This window comes from Emys orbicularis, chromosome 9 (assembly GCF_028017835.1).
Source record: "Emys orbicularis isolate rEmyOrb1 chromosome 9, rEmyOrb1.hap1, whole genome shotgun sequence".
In the NCBI taxonomy this organism is placed as follows: domain Eukaryota; kingdom Metazoa; phylum Chordata; order Testudines; family Emydidae; genus Emys; species Emys orbicularis.
In genome coordinates, this window is record NC_088691.1 from 74,417,601 (window position 1) to 74,431,993 (window position 14,393).

Genomic DNA, 14,393 nt, shown 5'->3' on the forward strand with positions numbered 1-14,393 from the left:
GTTGTGTGGGACAGTGTCAAAAGCCTCACTAAAATCAAGATACATCATGTCTACTGCTTCCTCCCATCCATTAGGCCAGTACCCTGTCAAAGAAGAAAATTTGTTTGGTTTGGCATGATTTGTTTTTGAGAAATCCATGCTGGCCACTCCTTATAACCCCATTATCCTCCATGCACTTACAAACAGATTGTTTAAAAATTTGTTCCAATATCTTTCCAGGTATCAAAGTTAGGCTGACTGGTCTACAATTCCCTGGGTCCTCTCTGTTTCTCTTTTTAAAGATAGATACTATGTTTGCTGTCCTCCAGGCCTCTGGGACCTCACCTGTCCTCCAGTTCTCAAACATAAATGCTAATGGTTCCAAGATTGCTTCAGCTAGTTCCTTAAGTACCCTGGCATGAATTTCATCAAGCCCCGCTAACTTAAATGCATCTAACTTTTCTAAATATTCTTTAACCTGTTCTTCCCCTATTTTGGCTTGCATGCCTTCCCTCTTCAACATATTCTACAGCAATATTAAGGGCCAGATTCATTCTCCAGTTTCTCTCAGGAAAAACCAAAACAAAACCCCCAAAACCACACGCACAGAAATGGAACCCAGCCTGCGAGCTCCTAATAACAAGAAGTCCACACAGAAAGGTTGTGGCACAAGACATGCATGAACTCTGCTCTACAGGGGGACTTGTGCTCAACCAGCTTTTCCCCTAAAATGAAAGTCATGGCCAGGTCAGGGGAAATTAGAGGACAGAGCACCCTGAAGATGCACCAATCCAATTTACTGCCTGGGCAGGGTGTGGAATGCCTATTTCCTCCTTCTATAACTCTAGCTCCTGATGCTGCTGCAGCCCTATTTGGATACATAGCCTCCCCGCTTCTGAGGTCAAAGCACAGTAGACTACTCAGAGGAAATAGTTTCTCTGTAGAGCTGATGCACCACCTATCAGCAGTAACTTTTAAGACTTACTCAAAGCCTGGCTGAACATTTATATTATTAATACAGAAGAGTGTTAAATACCTATATTGTTTCCTTATATTGAGCCCTTCAAATATACTGCTATGCTGCTTCAATTTTAATTCTTATGAAGAATGTACAGGAAAACATCATCTCACCTCCTGTTGGTCCTCCTGATTGCATCCCAATAAAACATAGACAAGAATGTGTGGAAGAAGGTAGATCGTCACTTTGAAGTCATTTTTCATCATAATACTGCAGCAGCTGAAGACTTTGCTGGCAAGATCATGTCGCACCTGTAACAAAAATTGTATTTTTCAGGAAGAGTGTTTTTTGTAGGTAAAACGTATGTGGCTAGCAGAATTGTTGGAAGTTTTAGACAATGTATAAAAATACAGTTCTTGTTACTGCTGAAGATAAATTATCCCATCCAATTTATTGGTACCTGATACTCTCAGTCCAACGAACCATAAACAGATCATCAGACTTATACTTACAAAAGTGAGGGACTATCGTATGTGGGAGCTATGGATATAGGGAGGGAAATACATCAGCATTGCTACTGTCTGAATGTTTTCAGGATTGGCACACTAGTATTAGCGTGCCATTGTGGAGTTGTGTCTACAAAGAATTTCTGGAGAGCAGGGCTCTTCACGCAGCCATAAGTAGAACCCCTTCCTCTGTCCTACAAAGATGCCAAGGGAATGGGGATATAAATTGTGATAGACCCAGGCCAGCTGGGAACAGCAGAGTAGTAGAAGGCAGATATACTGGCCACTGGATAAGCAGTTTTCTGTTCCCTGACTGACCAAAGCAGGGGCTGCTCCAGGCTAGGGTGGACACATGACTCCAATTAACCTGCAAAGAGTCAGTTGAAGCCATTAGGCTAATGAGAACCCTTGACTCCAATTAACCTGCAAAGAGTCAGTTGAGGCTGTTAAGCACCTGACTCTAATTAAGGCCCCTCTGATACTACAAAAGGGCTCACTCCAGTCAGGTCAAAGAGAGGCAGGGGAGAGGAAGTGTGGCTGAAGGGCTGGGTAATGCAGACACCCTGAAACCACTGGAAAGGGAGCCCTAAGGTAAGGGTGAAGAAGGTGTTGAGAGAGAGAAGCGGGGGAGCTGTAGGGAAGTGGCCCAGGGAAATGTAGCAACTCTGGCAGTAAAAGGTCAGTTGCCAACAGCTGCTGCCATTAGGGTCCCGGGGCAGGAACCTGGAGTAGAGGCCGGGCCTGGGTTCCCCCCAACCTGCCACTACAGAAACACCTCCTGGGAAGGTAAGACAGGCCCCGTCAGGACAGGAGACTCGACTGTTCTTGAATAAGCCCGTAGGGACAACAGCGATTGTGGGAGTTCTCTCACCAACCTCCTTGCTGGCTTATGATGAAAAGGGCTCAGTAGACTGTACCCTGGCCCTAAAGAGAGAGAAGGGCTACGTGGAGGGTTGCAATGAGCCTCTGATGCTAGCATAAACTGCCTGGAAGTGCAGGACCCACGGGGATAAGGTTGGAGATCTGCCACAAAATCTATTCATACTTTTGTCAGCAGAAAAAGCCACTGTAGCTGGTGAGTTAGGGTGGCTCCCTTTTAGTGTGGTTCATTTAAAAACAAAGTTTTGAATGTATCACCTACATATGATGGCATGGGGGTGGGTGGGAAAAGGAGGACAACGTAGATGGTTTCTATGTGCTGGGATTGTGTAACTACAGGGATATGAAAAATGTGACAGGCTTCCTTCCCTACATTTCTGAGAAGGAGATTTGAGGTTTATATCTTCTCAGAAACACCTGAGATATTAGTGCTCCTGGCAACTAATAACGTATTTTACATTTTTAGTTTTCTAAAATCTACAGAGAGGTGTTAAGATCTTGTTAAAGCCAAAAGCTTGAAAGAATCTTAACTATGGTGCTGCCAATATGCCTCCACAACAAGTGACAGAACTAGAAACAAAAAGTTCATATTATACATAAGGACTGTGGATGGTTATATGGGTGTGCCTTGGTGATACAAAAAGTGCTGTAATTTGTGCTAAAACCATGCCTGTAATCAAAAAGGCCAATCCCTCAAAGGGCCAAGTATCCTTAGCCTCTACTGATTGCAATGGATGTTAAGCGTACCAAGTATCTCATCGAATTGGGCGTAAGTGAGATTTTTGCCCATAGTTTTTTCCTCATTTCTTTAACAGACAGGATTTGATGAAGACTAAATATACTCCACAAACATTAGTATACTAGCTCACCAGTTATCTTTTCATTCAAATGCATATAGCACACATTGCAATTACCTTTGTTATAAGATAACCTGCCCAGGTTGCTGACCATTCTGCAAAATTGTTGCCTAATTTGCTTAAGTAAATTGGCTTCTTCATCTTAGACCAGTTTACAGCCTTCTGGTAACTCTTGTATCTGTAATTTTAAAATCCAAGTTTAGTAAATGGGTACTGTTTTCCTATGTGGAAGAAAGGACACAGTCCACAAATAACCAGGAAAGAGTTGAAGTTAGCTTCTATGTTTTTGTAAGAATCAAAAAATCTCAAACATACAGTATGTAAAAAGGCTTGAATCCTATTGGAGGTCATACCTGTACTTTAATGAAAAACAGAGATAGGGATGATTTCATGGCAGTTTTTAAAATCTCACTCTGAGGACAAACTGCCAGGCCTGAATGTGTTATCTGTGCACAGAATATTTTTCTTTGTGATTTGCAAGTCACTGAAGGATTTAAATAGTCAAGTGAGAGACAAGTTAGCATTATGCAGAAAGAATAGGGCTATATTTGAGTTTTATACCTATGCACACTCTTCCAGGGAAGTTGGCAAGAGTGGCATGCACATAAACAAAACCAAATTATTGTTAACTTGGAGAAAGATTTATTTTAAAAGTTGTACTCCAAAGATTTATTTCAATGACACATACCGTGTATTTAAGTGAGGTTCCAGTATTTCTTGAACATGCTCAGGAAACCTCCTCCAAAGCCTGGAGCCTGGACAGTCAGTGTTTGTCTCTCTACAGTCATAGATGGATAGTAATTCCTAAAAATGTATTAACAGAAATACCATCTTTAAAACTGCAAATTACTCAAAATTCTAGTAGCCATATGGGATTTGAGGAGTTAAAAACTCTTACAGTATCCTGAATCACATACTAAGCCCACCAATATTTTAAGTGAAATGTTAGAAAGGTCAAATATATAAATATGTTCCTTAAAAATATTTGTTGTACAGATTCTGCATTTCAGTGCAACAAAGAAAACATTCAATAATAAAAACAAATGTTCTAACAAACATGCTGCCTTACCTGAATGGCATACGCTGCAGAATCTTGAGCACGGACATTATCAGCATAAGCCATGAATGCTCTGGTTAGTTCCATTAATAATCCATGGCCAAAATTTGGATCCTCCACTCCAGCCTCAGTAACAAACAAAAAAATCAAATTTATTTAAGAGGCTGGCTACTGGCTCAAGAAAGAACTTTAGTCTATCACCTTTGGAGCCCGGTTTCAAATTGGGGTTAGATGAGAAAGGAGGCTGATGTTTGATGATATCTGGCCCACAATTCACATTCACTTTCAAAGGGACCTGGGGGCCTAACTCACTTAGACCCTTTAGAAAATCCCAGTCTGAAGGAAAAAAGCTCTATGCAATACACAGTGAGAGTAAATTTTCAGTTTCTGTGGAAATGGATTGAAAATTAATTGGTGCATGGTTTTAATCCCAAACTGTACACGTCACAAGACTACCACAATACTGATAGACTTGCGAGTCTCTATGAAACAGCCCCAGGTTTGGAATAGCAGGCATGTTCAGAACTGAGGTATTTTGAGAGAGTTTTGGTGACTGTTGCCCACACCATGACTAACTCAAGCCAGTACTATTAGTCCTTCACTTCCATGAGCAGTAAATTCACTTTCAATTCATGGTCAAATCCTGAAAGGTGCAGAACATCTACTGAGCTTTTGCCACGCCCAATGATTTCAGCAACTCTTAGGGTTTAGCCCTAACTGAAATGCTTGAACAATTCCTAACAAATGACATTAGTCATTACAAAATCACTACAAGATATAGCACAAATCAAAATCTTTATTCATGGAAGTGAGTTACTGACAAAGAAAGAAGGCTACTACTATCCATATTTGAGATAATATTTCTGTACAAGTAACTTTCACAATTGCTGTCTGCACTGTTTAGCTCTAGATAGTGCTAGGAGCTTAATTTTCAGGAAATTTCTCCACCCACAAATTATGTATTTTATAATGAAGACATTCATAGTTAAACAAACCCATACACTCCATGTCATTCTACTTCCATTAAACCACATTATTTATTTTAAATGTTCATCCACATTCTCCACTGGTCTCATATTTAGACATAAATTTTACAAAATGGTGCCTAGGGACTGAGCCTCATGACTCCAATTAAGGTTACCCAGAGCTGCACAGCTACGTCCCTGCATAATACTTTATAAATGCATCCTTCGGAGTTGACATTGCTCTGAAGCATAACCGTTTTCTGACACTCAGAAATGTTTACATGTATAATGAAACGCCAGCGTCACTGATTTGAAAAAGTATCCAAGTTTTGTTTTTAATTGAATTATAAACTGATTTAGTCTCTCAAGAACTTTATTTTAAATGTCTTAAACAGAGCATTTTGTGGAACCACCAGGGATGAGTATTGAGATTCGCTTACCCTAAGTCAATTAACAGCTTTTAATAAAACTTGATGCTTTCAATTTGTGCCATTCTGCAACATTTTACTACCCAACCAACTATTTAATTCAATACAACATTTCTCTTCTGATTGCAGTTTCAAAAGTTCACAGTATCATATGATAGAAACTCCAATGTAATGCTCCTTACCACAAATGTAAAATTATTTCCTTGGGTTTCACTTGTTGAAAAGTCCAGTCTACCTGGATCTATGGCTCCCAGCTCACCTAAACATTCTCCACAAAGCAGTCGGGCTTGAGAGTTTGCATCCTGACAGCCAATTAAAAGCACAGTTACTAACTGGGAGATGACTGGCTCCACAGTTTCACTGTCTGTTGCATATTTTATCAATTTTTCCTAAGAAATTGAAAGAGGAACAGAAAGAAAACAAATAATCAATTATAAGTGTGGATATAGCAAAGTTTATCTTATGGAGAAACAACAGTAAAAGATCATCTTTCCTCCATATTTCACCATTCCATAACCCTTATGTTTGTCATCTCCTGCCTGTTCTGTTTAATTTACGGCTCAATTCTTGCATCGTCTACCTGCAATGCTTACTCACATCAGAAGTAAATGGTGGTACTCGTGTGAATAAGGGACACAGGATCTGGCCCTCAGTTTGTCTCCTACTCGAAGTCTTTCATTATCTATAAAGAATCGCACACTTCTATGGTACTGTAGAAACAAAAATTTGATTTGTGGGGACTAGGACATGGAGCCTGGTTCCAATTCATTAAACAAAACAGATATTGTCCCACACATTACTTTAAATCTTATTCTTATCTATTTAATTTTGTTAAATAACTTGTTAATCACACAACTGCACATAATTACAGGAAGGATTTGTTCTAATGAGAAATAACACAGCCCAATATTCCACCACAAAAGAGAGCTAATCTGACAGCCATTTATTAATGTATCAACACAACAAAAGTCATAACACACAAGGACAATTTACAATCTCTTATCTGGCTTCATAAATTAGAGGAAATGCCTTGATATTACTCATGCCCATCTGTAAATAGTTCTGGCATTAGTGAGTACATATGGATGAGAGAATGTATTCCCATCAACCACTTTGTAACTATACTTGTGCACAATATGGTTGAGTTAGAAAATGCAGCGAAGGGCTGAAGTGTTAAATGCCTTCTTTGTTTCAGTTTTCACCAAAAAGGTTTGTAGTAAACGAATGACAAACATAAAACAGGTAGGATCTGAGGCTAAAATAGGGAAAGAACAAGTTAAGAATTACTTAAAGCAGGGGTTCTCAACTTTTTTCTTTCTGAGGCCCCCCCGAACATGCTATAAAAACTCCACAGCCCAACTGTGCCACAACAACGGTCTTTCTGCATATAAAACCAGGGCCGGTGTTAAGGGGTAGCAAGCTGGGCAAGTGCTGACTTAAGCTATGGTGGTGGTCTGCACTAGAAAATTACATTGTTTTAACTACAGCACTTGGGGTTTGAAAACCCACATCCTGGAGCAGCATAGTTAAGCTGGTTTAAGTCCCTGTGTAGACAGTGCTAGGTTGATGGACTAATTCTTTCGTCAACTTAGCTACCACCTCTCAGGGAGATTGATTACCTATGCTGACAGGAGAACCTCTCCTTTCAGGCTTGGAAGTATCTATTCTGAAGCCACTACTGTGGCTGCGCTGTTGTAGCTTTGAAGAATAGACATTTCTTATGCTGATGGGAGGGGTTCTCCTATCACTGTAGTAAAGAATTCTTCCATCAGCCTAGCGCTGCCTACATTAGGACATATGTTGGCTTAACTACATTGCTCAGAGGACATAGCTGAATCCATCAAAGTTTCTAATGTAGACCAGCAATTAGTCAAGTTAGATGTCTAAGTTGGCAGGGGCTGATGAAATACATCCTAGAATACTCAAGGAACAAGCTGAAGAGATTGCTGAGCCATTAGTGAGTGTCTTTGAAAATTCATGAAGGACAGAAGAGCTCCCAGAAGACTGGAAAAGGGCAAATATCTATAAAAAGGGAGGAAAGGACAACCCAGGGAATTAGACCAGTCAGCTTAACTTTCATACCCAAAAATGGAGAGAATAATCAATCAATTAATTTGTAAGCACCTAGAAGATAAGGTGATAAGAAACAGTTAACATGAATTTGCTAAGAACAAATAATGCAAAACCAAGCTAGTATTGTTTTTTGACAGGGTAACAAGCCTTGTGGATGGGGGAAGGCAGCAGATGTGGTATATCTTACATTAGTAAGGTTTTTGACACTGTCTCACATGACCTTTTCACAAGCAAACTAGGGAAATATAGCCTAGACAAACCTACTATAAGGTGGGTGCACAACTGGTTGGAAAACATACTCAGAGTAGTTACTAATGGTTTACAGTCAAGCTGGAAGGGCATATAGAATGGGGTCCCACAGGGATCCGTCCTGGGTCAAGTTCTATTCAATATCTTCATAAATGATTTGGATAATGGCTGAGAGAGTACATTTAATTTGTGGACAACACCAAGCTGTTAGAGTACGCAAGTGCTTTGGAGGTCATGATTAGAATTCAAAATGATCTGGTAAGTCGAACGTTGGAAACTATTTGAGCCCTGGACTGACTGACTGACTGACTAGCCAGTCGTCTAGATAAGGGTAGACCTATGCCCCTAACCTCCTCAGAAAAGCCGCCACTTCCACCATACATTTTGTGAACACCCGCAGAGCTGCAGACAGGCCGAATGGGAGGACCGTGAATTGGTAGTGAGTGGTTCACTACGAATCTGAAGAACCTTCTGTGTCCTTGATATATCGATACATGAAAACAGGCACTCTTAAATTGACGGCGGCATACCAGTCTCGGGGATCCAGTGAGGGGATAATGGATGCCAATGTGACCATGCGGAACTTAAGAAAATAAAGATAGTTGTTTAGCTGACACAGATCTAAAATCAGTTTGAGACCTCCCTTGGCTTTTGGGATTAGAAAATAATGGGAGGCGATCCCCTTCCCTCTTACATTCTGCAGAACCTCTTCCACTGCTCTCATATGAAGGAGAAATTAAACTTCCTGGACCAGAAGCTCTTTGTGAAAGGGGTCCCTGAGGAGGAAGGCTGAGAAGGAGGGGTAGAAATAAAATGGAGGGTGTATCCACTTCCATCGTGCTCAACACCCAACAGTCCGTGGTGATATGACCACGAACTGAGAAAAAGGAAAAGGCGGTTTGCAAATAAAGGAGAAACGGGGTCTGGCATCACAGAAACTGGTATGGCGTCCTCGAGTGTCCCATTAAAACGCCTGCTTAGAACCCCAGGCATTGATGTCGAAGTAGAAGGGGGTGGTGGCCTACGCCTTAAACCCCTGCTTCTCCTGATGGGCAGCTGGGACAGAGTAATGGAGAGGCTGTTGAGGCCTGTAGTGCTTCCTTGAAGGAGCTAGGGTGTACAATCCAAGGGACTTAAGAGTCGCTTTTAAGTCTTTTAGACCATGAAGTTTCGCATCAGTCTGTTCTTAAAAAAGTGAAGCTCCTTCGAAAGGCAGGTCTTGAAGTGTCTGCTGGACCTCCTGCAGGAGTCCCGAGGACTGTACCCATGAACTCCTGCGCACGGCAACTGTTTAAACCATGGACCTGGCTGCTGAGTCAGTCGCATCCAAAGCAGCTTGTAAAGAAGCCCTCACCACCGATTTTTTCCTAATCCACTAGCAAGGAGAACTCTTGCCTGGTCTCTTGTGGGAGTAAGTCCTTGAATTTCTGCATAGAGTCCCACATGTCAAAATCATACCTGCCCAGCAGCAGCTGCTAGTTTGCAATTCAGAGTTGTAAACTCCCCCCCCCCCCCCCCCCGGTAAAATAAACTTTCCTACCAAACAAGTATAATTTCTACGAGTCTTTTGATTTTGGGATTGCACCCTGATGACCTTGTCTCTCTCTCATTGGCAGCAGATACCACCAGGGATTAAGGGAAGGAGGAGAAGATATAGGTATAAAGAAACTCAGAACCCTGGGTGGGAATAAAGTATTTTCGTTCAGCCCTTTTTGAAGTGAGGGGGAGGGATTCAGGGGTCTGCTGCAAGGTCTTAACAGGGTCCATAATGTCTTCACTGAGAAGCAGGGCTACTTTTGAAGAGCCTGCTGCAGCTAAAATGTCAACTAAGCTATGGTAGGATTCTTTCACTACCTTCACCTATATGCCCAGATTTAAGGCCACCCTCTTCAACAACTCTTGGGGAGCTTTATAGTCATCCGAGAGAGGCAACATACCCCCTCCTGAGACCACCTTGTCTAGAGAAGAGGAGGCGGCCAGCACTGGCCGTGAAAGCTCTTCCTCTCTTTCTGCATCAGCTAGATCCTGTTGAGCTGGCTCTTGCTGTTCAGTACTGGACTCGGTACCAGAATCCAGATCACATGCTGCCCAATGGGACAATGCCGCCCTTCTTTTCGAGGCCACCGAACAGGAGCGTCTGGAATAAGCCTTGGAAACCTGAGGAAAACCCCACAGGTTCCAAAAGGGCCAATGGACTGGTGTAGGTCCCCAGTGAGCTCCTGGCCAACCACTTGATGGTACTCCTGTGCCTGGGACCATAAACAAGTGGAAATGCCTGGAAGAGTGGGGAAGAGCAGTTCTTTGGATGGAAGGAGTAAGACCCAATCTCCAACTCAGAAGATGAGTCTCTGTCTGGTGACCACTGTGGTGCTACTCCCACCGGTACTAGAGACCAGTGCCATGGTGGAGATGTCCACACTGTGGCAAGCATAGCTGGTTTCCTTTTTGATGGTACACAAGGGCACAGTACCGAACTATGGAAGAATCCCAGCGGGTTCCCTCCTGTCCACCAATAACATCGACTTCTGTACTGCCGGCAATACCGATACTGACAGCTAGTGAAGGTCTCTGGCAGCAGCAAACGCCTCCAGTGTGGTCGGTATCGAGACAGTATTAGTACCTAGCTGTGCCACAGATGTAGACAGCTCTTCCTGTACCGGATTTGACAGTGTCTGCATAGGTGCTGGCATCAATGGTGACAACGTCTGTGGTGCTGAAGTAGAGAAGTGTTTTGGCTGAGATCAAGCTCTACTCTGATCCCCATGCCTGGCAGTCTTCAGTGCCAGGGATCACTCCTTTCGGCCGGCTGTTTCTTATGCCTTTTTCTATGCACTGGGGATAGTGATCGGTGCTGAGACTCTGGTACAGTAGGAGGAGCACTCCTTACCGAGGCACTCGGTGCCGAGTCTGACTGGCCTGGCTCCAATGGAGGTCTCAGTGCCACTGCCATGAGGACCCTTCTTTCTGCAAAGCTTAAAGTCCTTGTAGATTTGACAATGGTCCTCAATATGAGCTTCTCCCAGGCACTTTAAGCAGCTTGAGTGCAGATCGCTCAGGGGCATAGCCTTGTGGCAGAAGGCCCGGTGACCAAGGCACCGCCTTGGCACCAGGGAATGGACAAGAATTTCGCAAAAACCTGAAGTTACAGAACTTCACTAAAATGAACTAAAACTAACTACAACTAACTATGTTCAGAAAGAAGATGACTACTACCACTGAGAGATCCTTGCTTTTGCAAGCTAGCAGTTCCAGCGACTGTAACAGGCAGTAAAAAGGAACTGAAAGGGCGTAGGTGCTTTATACCAACGCATGGCAGCAAAGGATGGTCAAGCTGCCCCTATGGGTACCACTGAAGGAAAAATTTCTGGCATCTGTGCTCGGGACACGCATACACCTAGAATGGGGATGCACACGTGCAATCACTTGAAGAAGAAAATTGGGTTTGTTTAGTCGAAGGAGAAGACTGAGGGGTGGGGGGACATAATAGTCTTCAAGTATATAAAAGGTTGTTATAAAGAGCAGGAGGATAAAATTGTTGTCCTTAACCACTGAGGACAGGACAAGAAGTAATGTGCTTAAATTTCAGCAAGGGAGATTTAGGTTACACATTAGGAAAAATTTCCCAGCTGTAGTTAAGCACTGGAACAAATTACCTAGGGAGGTTGTGGATTCTCTGTCATTGGAGGCTTTTAAAACAAGATTAGACAAACACCTGTCAGGGATGGACTAGATAATGCTTAATCCTGCCTTAGTGCAGGGGATGGACTTGATAACCTATCGAGGCCCCTTTCAGTCCTACATTTCTATGGTTCTACGATAAGCCCAGGAGCAGATACCTTCATATTAGGTTTTAAGAAAACTTTTTCTTACAGAAAAAAGAAAAATCTACATTTGAGAGTCTGCAATTGATCATGGATTTGTTAACGCAGCCTGCTAAGCCAGAAAACGCTTTAACAGAACAAAAAATAGCAGATTACTTTTCCCAGTAACAGTCCCATTACAAAATCCCTCTTCAGTTCTGGATTGATTTATTTCTTGCAATGCTGGGCTAGCACTAGAGGAAGAGAACGTGTTTACTTCTGAACAGCTCATTCAGTTCTGATTCAGCAAGGATCCCACACAAAAAGTAGGGTTTGAAAACCCTGTTAAAAGAGAAAGTTAGATGGGAACCTACCACCTCACCCATTCTGAAGTCAAAGGACATCTATATGGGTAAACTGAGAATACAAAGACACCTCATCTACCTTGCTGCTTATTGTAAGAGAAAACAGCATCCCAAGATAAAGGAAAATGATACTGTTGGTCCAGACAGTATCATAGTTCATCTTTAACTGCATTCATCATAACAGCTTTTTATACCTGATTTCTATACAAGGTTTCCTTCAGACTGGTCAGCGCGTGGATACGAACATCTACATTCTCATGCTGAATAGCTTTCATGGATAGCTGAAGTGTTGGCTGCAGGTCAGTGCTTTTGGAGGACTCCTGAACAAAAATACACAGCGTATAGCACAATGATTAACCACATCAGGAACATGGTTAAAATCTCCAAACACCTCAAAAACATGAGAAAATACACATCAGCCACCTTTTAAAGTAGAAGTCTCCTAAACCCATATCCATACCCCATAATTTTTTGTTTGCTCACAGTGGGAGGAAAACATATTTAAATTAATTTTGTTCTCATAAAAGGTGTCATATTGACAGAAGGTTTTTAGTTTTATTTTCTTTCAATTTAGAACACTAAAGAGTTCCCATACACAGGCCCTGAGCACCCTGCCAAGAATTTCACATTACCAAATGAAATACTATTTATTTTAATCAGCTCACTACTCCTACCAAACAGTAACTCTTCATACAGGTACTTCTTCCCGGCCCGGCGCACGCACGCACACACACACACACACCCCTTGTAACGCCTTTCCAAGGCGAGGCAAAAGAAATAGGCCCTGCACTGTGCCCTGCAAATAACAAATTTGGGCTATTTTGGATCAAGGGCAAAAGGCCATTCCAAAAAACAATGGTTTTCTTCACAGTATTCATCATTATAAGATGATATATTATAGGGACCAGTTTAGGATTTCATATTCTGAAATATGATAGTATTTGGTAGTTTTTCTAACAAGATATTCATTGTTAAAAGCTAAGCTGGTAAGGAGTGAAGTGTTTTTAAGATTATGAAGAATATTAAATAAAGCACATAAGATACAGGGAAGTCAAAAATTATAGAAATATTAACTCTTACACTACTCTGGGAGTGTAATGTGTCAATGAGAATCTGGCTCTATTGTGTGGTACACATTACCAAGTTTTCCTTTATCTGTATAAGTATTATCTCCATTGTATAGCTGGGCAAGTAACTTAACTTCAGTTTCCACAACATCATACAGAGAATTGTGGCAGAGCTAGGAACTGAATCCAGTAGTCTCTCTGTTTCCAGTTTCCTTCACTGACCAAAGGATAATGCTTCATTTCAATTACGAAATGTACACATGCATATATCTAGATTTTTACCGTATTAGCCTGCCATTTTGTGAACACGCATTCTCTTCAAAGAGAAGCACAATGGTTGAGATTTTCAAAACAGTAAGGGATTTAGAGACACATCTTCCATTACATTAAAATTAAGTGAAAACGTGTTGGCTAAATTCCCTAGATTGCTTTAAAAATCTCACCCATAATATATTATCAGTATAACATACAATACTATATTGCCACACCTGGGTTTACATCATTAATTCTTTTGGTACATAAAAATATTAAAGCTGTACCTTTCTATATTCCTGAAGGACTATTTGAATTTCTTTCAGTTCAGGATGGTCAGGAAGAAAATATATTTCATGAAGAAAGTCTTGTACTGCATCTCTAATAATGTGGTGTTGTTTTTAAAATAAATATTACAAAGATAAAGAAATTAGTACAAATTAAATTTGGGTCAGAAAATCTTACAAGGCTATCAAAATAAAGTAATAAAATGTAGTAACAATAGAAGAACAGAGCTTTGGTGAAAAATAGGATAAAATGCATTCAATATGTTAGAAATAAGTTTTCATTTAATTAGTTAACCTAATTAAAAAAAAAAAAAATTACTTCTCTGGCTACTGGACTTTATCTGAAATAAGTGTTCTTTCCCCCTCCCATAATCAACTTGGTCTCTTAAAAGATAATTCTTTCCAACCGTGGGAGCATTTTAGCTTCTCCATCCATCACTCAATCCCTCTCGAGGTACGTCTACACTGCAGCTGGGACCATGCTTCTCAGCTCAGGTAGACAGACACGCTAGCTCTGCTTAAACTAGTGTGCTAAACATAGCTGTGTAGCCAGCGGTAGCATGGGCAGTGGCTCAGGCTAGCTGCTTCAGTATGTACCCAAAACAACTAGGCAGGTGTGTATTCAGGCAGCTAGCCTGAGGTGCCATCTGTGCTACCCCTGACCACGCTGC

At 41.5% G+C, this 14,393-nt stretch overlaps 1 protein-coding gene across 2 annotated transcripts in view; it reads right to left on the minus strand.

The window, feature by feature from the left end:
• Positions 1–14,393, minus strand: part of ATR (ATR serine/threonine kinase) — an 80,182-nt gene that overhangs the window by 33,528 nt on the left and 32,261 nt on the right. For both annotated transcript variants that reach the window (XM_065410739.1, XM_065410738.1), the window contains 7 exons: positions 13,723–13,816; positions 12,311–12,436; positions 5,812–6,018; positions 4,249–4,362; positions 3,868–3,983; positions 3,237–3,357; positions 1,111–1,248 (listed from right to left, as the gene is read on the minus strand). In XM_065410739.1, coding sequence (XP_065266811.1) covers positions 1,111–1,248; positions 3,237–3,357; positions 3,868–3,983; positions 4,249–4,362; positions 5,812–6,018; positions 12,311–12,436; positions 13,723–13,816 — 916 coding nt within the window. The remainder of the gene's footprint in view (positions 1–1,110; positions 1,249–3,236; positions 3,358–3,867; positions 3,984–4,248; positions 4,363–5,811; positions 6,019–12,310; positions 12,437–13,722; positions 13,817–14,393) is intronic.